Genomic DNA, 8,038 nt, shown 5'->3' on the forward strand with positions numbered 1-8,038 from the left:
GTAAAAGTAGCCTATACTCATCATGCAGGATGCTATATATTATATCATTGAATCATGTTATTGATGCATTAATGTGTTCATCACTAATGTTTTATTACATATGCTGCTGGGTAGTTATTAATTGACTTGCCCACAGTTTGACTCTACAAAGTAACGAATGTTGTCAGATAAATGCCGTAAAGTAAAAAGTACCAGTAGTAATAGTGGAGTAGAGGCAGAAAATGGAAATACTCAAGTGAAGTAGAAGTACCTCATGTTCCACCCCTGATTCTGACAGTTCACACATCAATATTTTCAAATGTAACATAGTTGACCTTGCTAACAGAGTAAATAAGAATAACCAATAAGACGGGCATGCACATTCGTTTATTCATTATTGTAAAGTATTACAAACCCATGCAGTATCCCCAAAAATGTATTAGCATGTTATTGAATTTATTTAATCTACAAATGACGTGTTAGTTGTTACTTAATGAAATCATTAACGATTGAATAAATTATAAAGTCTTATTAATAAAAACAAAAAAACTTTCCTTAGTGTAATAGAAAATAAAAAGAGGACAAAAACAAAATGTCATTTACAATTGATAATGCCATAGTTTGTGTTATAAAGATTGTATTTTAATTGTTCGATTACTTAAAGATCTGAAAAGCTTTTTTGGATTTAAATATTAGACAGCCTGGAGCTTTATTATTTAAATGTATTAATAAAGGAAAGTTGGTTTAGTTTCAGAGCTTTTATTTCATGAACGTTACAGTCATCTACTTTGATGACATAACATGGGTAAACTTAAGAAGAGTGAATATTTAAATACAAAATAAGAGAAAAAGGAGCAGAAAATAAAACAAGAAATATAGCGTAAATAAATAAACATGGTATGAAATGAATGGTAGACAATATAATCACATGTCCTTAAACATATTGCAGTATATCAGCTGTATATATACTTTTCTTATTAATAATCATTTGGATGGACTCAAAATAATTCTGAATCTTTTTGTGTGTGAAATGTTCCTTGTGGAATTAAAACTACGCCCGGGGGACGGTGCCCGGAAGTGGCGACAGAGTGAGCCCTCGCTGCTTTTTTCCCATCTCTGCTAACGTTACTACACTCTGTTGGGGTTTCACGTGAGTTAAGTTTAATTTTGCTCATTTTTAATCATTGTTTAACGTTTAAAATACACGAGCTCCGACACCCGTTTGTTTTGCTAGGCGCGAAACAGCGCGTTGGCTTTAAACGAACAAAGATACGAAGATAAAAGCCAAAAGTGTAAATATAAGGCGGGCATTTGAACTTCGTTAGCGTGGACTGGCTGAAAGTTAGCCGCTAATTGAGTAACTCCTGATCAGAAAGGGCTCGTCTCTTCAGCAGGAAATGCTCAAAACTCTGCGTGTTGTTTTCCAGCTGAGCTCGGAGTAAACCCGTTTGGATCTAGAGCTCTCTGACTCCACTTTCCTCCTTTTTAATTGTCCAGATATACAAGATGAGCAACTGTGAGGAGCCCAAAGTGACTGCCGCCCCACACATAGTGAAGGAAGAGGTAACGGTATTTTGGTTTATTTGATTATTTATCCGACAAAATTGTGACTGAAGCTTTCAAATGTTCCACATGGACTCTGACTTGAAGCTGTGTTTTACACGGACAGTTCTGTGAAGTTAAAGGTCCCATGTTATGCTCATTTTCAGGTTCATACTGCTATTTTGGGTTCCTACTAGAACATGTTTACATGCTTGATTGTTCTCATACTGACTGTTTGAATGTACCTCTATTCACCCTCCGTCTAGTTTGTCTCACTGCATGTAAACTGTTTAGTCCAGGGGTCGTCAACGTGTTTAGGCCAAGGACCCCTTAGCTGAACAAAAGATGAAGCAGGGACCCCCTACTACAAATACTGTGTCAAAGTGAAGTGAATAGTAAACTGGTCCCAACAGCTAGGGCGGCCTGGAGCCTATACACACAGCTTTTTATGGTGCATACAACACTAAGCTATTACAATTATCAATAATAACATATTCATATGTTTCAACATAATATGTTAAACGTATCTGTGCATCGCTACCTTAGTGGCCACCTTAGTGGCTACCATAATGACTACCTTAGTGGCTACCTTAGTGACTACCTCAGTGGCTACCTCAGTGGCCACCTTAGGGGCTACCTTAGTGGCCACCTTAGGGGCTTCCTTAGTGACCACCTTAGGAGCTACCTTAGTGGCTACCTTAGTAACCACCATAGTGACTACCTTAGTGGCTACCTTAGGAGCTACCTTAGTGGCTACCTTAGTGGCTACCTTAGTGGCTACCTTAGTGGCTACCTTATTGGCTACCTTAGTGGCTACCTTACCTTTGGCGCACCCCTGCAGTAACTCTGAGGACCCCCCGTTGAAGATCTCTGTGGTGGACATTGGCTGCCCCTTCTCATCCTTCCACTAAGCTAGCTATTACAAGGGCACCATCGCTGCGTCCATTTTTGAAGAAAAAAAAAAATTCAATGATTAATCAATTATTAGAATAGTTGCAGATAATTTTTCTGTCAATCCACCAAGCGTTGCAGCTCTATATGAATCTCTCATCCCAATGCAAACACACATTATGAAGCAGTGCTGTTAAACATCGTTCTGATTATTCATGAGAGAGATTTTAGTATAAGTTCTACAGCACATCATACACCACTCGGATGATTATTAAGTTTGATATTTATTAAGTGAAATGTTCGTATTTGATTCGTTTTTTTGCAGAATACCCTTGAAGTTTACCACATGAATGCTTCTCTGTAAGCTAGTTTCCACTCTTGGTTGTTGTAGCTGGGAGAGATTAGTAAAGTAGTAGCCCACATACTTTATGTTTCTTTACCGAGCTGTTGAGTATTGGGTTTTTTTAGCAGCATGTTGGATTTGGTGCTATTCAGATCATCTTAGCTCAATGTGTTCACTCTCCGTGTTGCAGCTCATGGCAGCGGGAAAGTGGGTGAAGCTGGAGAAGACGACATATGTGGACCATACTGGAAGCACCAGGTACCGTTCTGTCTTGGACTGAAGCCATTTCACAAAAACACACACACACACACACACACACACACACACACACGCATGGTTTCACCCCCCGTTTGTTTACATCCACCAGAACCTGGGAGACCGCGAAGAGGACGACGAGGCAGACCAACACAGAAGCAGATGGTGAGGGCTGCTCAGTGGAGCTTGCATTGACAGTGTGGTCAGAAATGGAGGTGAGCAGGCTGTGACGCGCTTTCCCTGCAGGTGTTGGAATTATCGCTCTGCTGAAGCGGACGCTCCATAAAGACTGCGTAGTGATGGTGAAGCAGTTCCGCCCTCCTTTGGGATGCTACACTCTGGAGTTTCCCGCAGGTCAGAAGGTTCTCTGCGGATTGGGCGCAACTTTTCGCATCACACAGTTTTGTTTGTCTCCAGAACATTTGACATCTTTTGTTATTGTCTGTTGGGACTTTTGTTAACTCTTAATGCCACGTCTGTGTTTTCCGTCTGTGCTGTCCTCAGGATTGATTGACGAGGGGGAAACTGCAGAGGCTGCTGCACTGAGGGAGCTAAAAGAAGAAACCGGCTACAAAGGGGAAGTAGTAGGAGTCACTCCAGGTAACCTCACGAAACTGAAGCTGCAGATGTAGTTGCTTTCTAACAACACGTCCGCGTACACAACCGGCTGCGTTGTGAACAGAGGGGTGTTGTGTACTTTTATTGACTACCTTAGTAGGTGGGGGGGTGATCTAATCATTCTTCTTACTATTTTATTATTCCACCTACCTGCCCAGGGACTACGATCGGAAAATAGCATTTTGATAAAAGAAACAGTACAGTACATCTCTCCTTGTTAGCTCCACGAAGGAGGTCATGTTTTTGGCCCAGTTTGCGTGTTTGTCAGCAGGATTACAGAAACACTACTGGCCTGGTTTTCATGAAACATGGTGGAAGGGGGTGTAGCATGGGCCAAGTAAGAACCCATTACATTTCGGAGCGGATTCCAATCACGGGACGAAGCCACAAATTATTTTTCACTCTCGTTATCATCGCAACATAGGGCGAGGGAAAGGAAAATGAGTTCCTGACTGGAAACTTACACTGCATCATGCGCCTAGTTTTATATAAGTGAATGTTTTTTGTGCCTCGTCCCTGTACAGATCAAGTAATCTGACGTAATGGCTCACTATGCACTACGCCAGAGGGCACTCCAGCGAACTCGGGCCGCATCCAACTTCTTGATTTGCACGATTTGAACAATAAACATGGCGATACTCGAGGAGGTTGCTATTCTGAATTCACGGCAGAAAAGGCGATAGTGGCAACATTTCAAATGGCATGTTTCCATTTAAATCAATCATGTCTCGTTCATTTCTGTACACACGATTGCATAAGCTGCCTCTGTTGGCTGTATCTTATCTGTGCATGTGTGTGCTTGAGGGGTTCAGAGGTTAGTGGTACAAAGTGAAAATAAGTTCAATACCCCTTTTTACTTTAGGAACATACAATGCAAGTAGGAATGCTATTTTTTTTTTTGTCACAGTGACCTGTCTGGACCCCGGTCTGTCTAACTGCACCACCCAGATCATCATGGTCAACATCAACGGAGATGAAGGGGAGAATATCAACCCAACGCAGCAGCTCGGTGAGAAGACAGGATCCATTCATCTACACCCCCACTCACATCATCATATCCTCTTTTGTTCTTTCTCAAATGGAGCAATTCATTTATTCACTCATTCAGTTGTTCACGCTGTGCATCATCCAGTCCTTTAATTGCTTCGGTTGGTCCCTTTCACTCGTTGGTCCTTCTGCAAAATCACTTGAAAACTAATTTTTCCTTGAATGGCACAGAAGAAGGATTTAAGAGAACATGTCGCCACCATCAGTTTTACAAGTAGTTTGTCTGTAATGTGAAACAGATGTTGATTAATCTTGTTCTTGTTTCTTCTTCCACAGGCGATGGAGGTGAGTTTTTGTTCCTTATTCTATCAGAAATAATCCTCGTCTCTCAAAAAAGCACTCACACAATCCTCTTTTTGCAGAGTTTGTCGAAGTGATTCTTCTACCTCTCGATGAGTTCCAGAGGTCAATAGATGGTGAGTGATGTTGTTGTTATGAGAGCGATACGAGCACCCTGACCAAAGTAAAACACACCGACTAACGCTTGTTCCTCCGGCAGATCTGCTGAAGAAAGAAAAAATCGTGGTGGACTCTAAAGTGTACATCTTCGCCATGGGGATGGTCCAGGCCTTCTTTAAGCCGAGGGAGCTGCCTGTCCTGAAGCAGTGAAGGAAAGCGTTCCTGCATGAGAACGAGAGAAGAAGAAATCGTCTTTTCTATTACGTAGGGCTCCTGCACGGGACGGGAACATCTGGACTGAAAAGGACATGGAGGACCTCAAAATTGTCATAAGAATTCGTCTGAAAAAGTGATTTTAGACGCCATAATATTTGTTTGCATGAAGTAAAATGAACATCCAGAGAGCAATATGGAAATTAGAAGATGCATTACAGCTTTGTGTGTTAATCATTCTGAACAAAAACATCAAATTATGAATTCAAAGCCTTGGATTTAGAAGGTGAACCTATGAAGGAGCCCTGTTTACGCAGCATGTCCTGGACCACTGGAGCTAACATACACCTCAAGGCCCGAAACACACTCTGGTGGACAACAGTTCATTGCTCTTACACCTAACACAGAATATGTTTCAGCCTTTAATCTTGAGCGTGCTACTTGACAGTAATTTCCAGGTTTTTTATGAGATTACGTGTAGTTTGATGAGATGCAGTCTGTTTTAATTTTTATTTAGTGATCGTACGACATTCCTAACATGCTGTTTTGAGGAGAAACGGATCGACCTCGAAACCCTTTTCCTGTTCAAAGTACAATGCCCGCTTCGTTTAGCTCGACGTATGCCTTTTCTCTTAATTTAAACCATACCTTTAAACAAGCTTGGTGCTGATACACACACTAACTTATAACATTTAGTGTTTGGTTGGTATGTTAACAATAGCTTTTTTCCCAGTGGAACTCCACTGTACTCTACGACAGAAATGCTGCCGTGATAATAAGGATTAATTCATGTTGCGCCTCCAAACGTGTTGCGGTGCAATTAACTGGACATTGATGCTGTTCTTAACCTGGTAACTAGAAATAATTAACCTGATTGACCGATGAATAAATGTGGTACTACTCACACTCTTAACTGAATCTGTGTTTCTGTCTCTGTGGTCAGCAAACACTGTACAAGCAAATGTTTGTTTTGCTATTTTTGCTCTTTGGCATTCTAGGAAGGAAGAAACTTCTCCATACTCACTAAGGATAATTGCCGTGACCTTGAGAGTAGGGCAGAGATTGTGCATTATAGAGAGGGGATCCATTTTCTGGCAGGTCGAAAATGCAGTCTGACAATTTTTGTGCAGTGGCTCAGAAGGTAGAGAAGAGGAGCATTAATGTTGGAGCTTGTTGGTTTGATCCCTCCACCCTGCAGTCTATGTTTGAATTGAGTTGTCTTTCTTGTCATTGTACCAGTACAACGAAATGTACAGTACAATCCCTTAAATTTCAGCAATAATTTAACATTAAAAGCATCAAAAAGAATAGGCTAGACCTTTAAAAGACACATTTAAAATGACAAGCTTACACACCAACACACACACACACACACACACACACACACACACACACACACACACACACACCGTAGCAGCTTAGGGAGACAAAACAAAAAGCAGTAGATTGCAGAGACCTTGAGCAAAGATCATCATCAGAGAGAGAAACAGTAGAGTGCACATTTGGTGATTATAAGAAAAAGGTGGTGTTGAGTGCATGTACTTTGCATGTCAATACTATAACACAGATGGAGATTTATAGGTAAAGGTATTTGCGGTGTTGAGCACTGTTATAGCTGTTGGATAAAAACTGAAACGTCTAAATAACTCAAAGTGTTGGTGGCCTGGGTGGGACGATTCCCTTAGGATGTTTTTAGATCTACTAAGACAGCCAGAGCTGCACAGTTCTTCCAGGGAGGGGAGTGAACAACCAGTGATCTTTGGGCTGTGTTAACAACCCTTTGGAGGGCTTTCTGCTCAGCCACTGTGCAGCTGGCAAACCACACACACATGCAGTAAGTCAGGATGCTTTCTATGGAGCAACGATAGAAAGACACCAAACGTTTCTGAGTCAGACTGTACTTCCTGAGAACTCTCAGGAAGTACAGTCTCTGTTGTGCTTTCTTGATGGTGGTTGTGGTCGCTAGGGCCAGAGGTAATAAAGATAATGTTTTCACATTGTGGGACGGTTTGTGGCAGACTGGATCATTACTGAAATTGTATCCCCTTTTATCTTTAGCTAGGAAAGTAGATTTATCTTAGGTTGATCATTTTTTACCCATCACTGTACTCTGTTTAACAGACTCGGTAGTTTCCCTTAGACAAAAGACGTCAATTTCATTTTTACACTTTTTTGTTTAAATATGTTCATTTTGACTATCCCTAATGCCTCAAACGATTTTTTTGTTCCCTAAACATCTAGATTGTGTTCAGCTCTGCTCAATCGCTTTTTACAGTTCCGTACACTTATAAACTATCTGGTTAAATCTGAATCTAAAAAGCAGCACAATAATACAGACACAAAACATTATACAAACATTATACAAACATAATAAGACAGATTAAAAAAAAGATCAATGATTAATAAAACATAGACCTGCATATAAGAATAAGCATAAACATAGACCGTGACGTATATATATATATAAATATATATATATCCACCCAGGATATTAGGCATGGCTTGAATACGCCACTTGATAGAGCAATGTCTGCATTTTAGAAAGAGGATACATCTTTTGGCAGGCTGAAATTACAGTCTGACAGAATTTGTATCCCCTGTAACTTTTGGTAAGAGAATATTTCATAAGTGGTTGAGACCATTTTATTTATTTTTTTTACCAAGAAGACAAAAACATCTGGTTTTCACTGTCCAATGAAACAATCTTGAGCTCATCAGTGGTCACTTCTCCATTGCACTGACACTTTACTT

General features: G+C 40.6%; 1 protein-coding gene across 1 annotated transcript; it reads left to right on the plus strand.

The window, feature by feature from the left end:
- The first annotated feature begins 1,341 nt into the window (after positions 1–1,341).
- nudt5 (nudix (nucleoside diphosphate linked moiety X)-type motif 5) lies at positions 1,342–6,172 on the plus strand. Its single transcript, XM_083935178.1, has 8 exons — positions 1,342–1,542; positions 2,946–3,013; positions 3,123–3,175; positions 3,257–3,364; positions 3,515–3,610; positions 4,536–4,637; positions 5,038–5,091; positions 5,175–6,172. The coding sequence occupies exons 1-8, from the start codon at positions 1,486–1,488 to the stop codon at positions 5,282–5,284; spliced, it is 648 nt and encodes a 215-aa protein (XP_083791304.1). The 5' UTR covers positions 1,342–1,485; the 3' UTR covers positions 5,285–6,172.
- The last annotated feature ends 1,866 nt before the right edge of the window (positions 6,173–8,038 follow it).

The sequence above is a fragment of the Echiichthys vipera genome (genome assembly GCF_963691815.1).
Source record: "Echiichthys vipera genome assembly, chromosome: 20".
Lineage (NCBI taxonomy): Eukaryota > Metazoa > Chordata > Actinopteri > Perciformes > Trachinidae > Echiichthys > Echiichthys vipera.

What these genes read in the sequence shown, in the direction of transcription:
- nudt5 (XM_083935178.1), top strand. Translation starts at nt 1,486, where the DNA reads ATGAGCAACTGTGAGGAGCCCAAAGTGACTGCCGCCCCACACATAGTG. An exon ending in AGTAGTAGGAGTCACTCCAG is followed by an intron (nt 3,611 to 4,535) that starts GTAACCTCACGA and finishes TTTTTGTCACAG; the next exon opens with TGACCTGTCTGGACCCCGGT. An exon ending in GTTCCAGAGGTCAATAGATG is followed by an intron (nt 5,092 to 5,174) that starts GTGAGTGATGTT and finishes TTCCTCCGGCAG; the next exon opens with ATCTGCTGAAGAAAGAAAAA.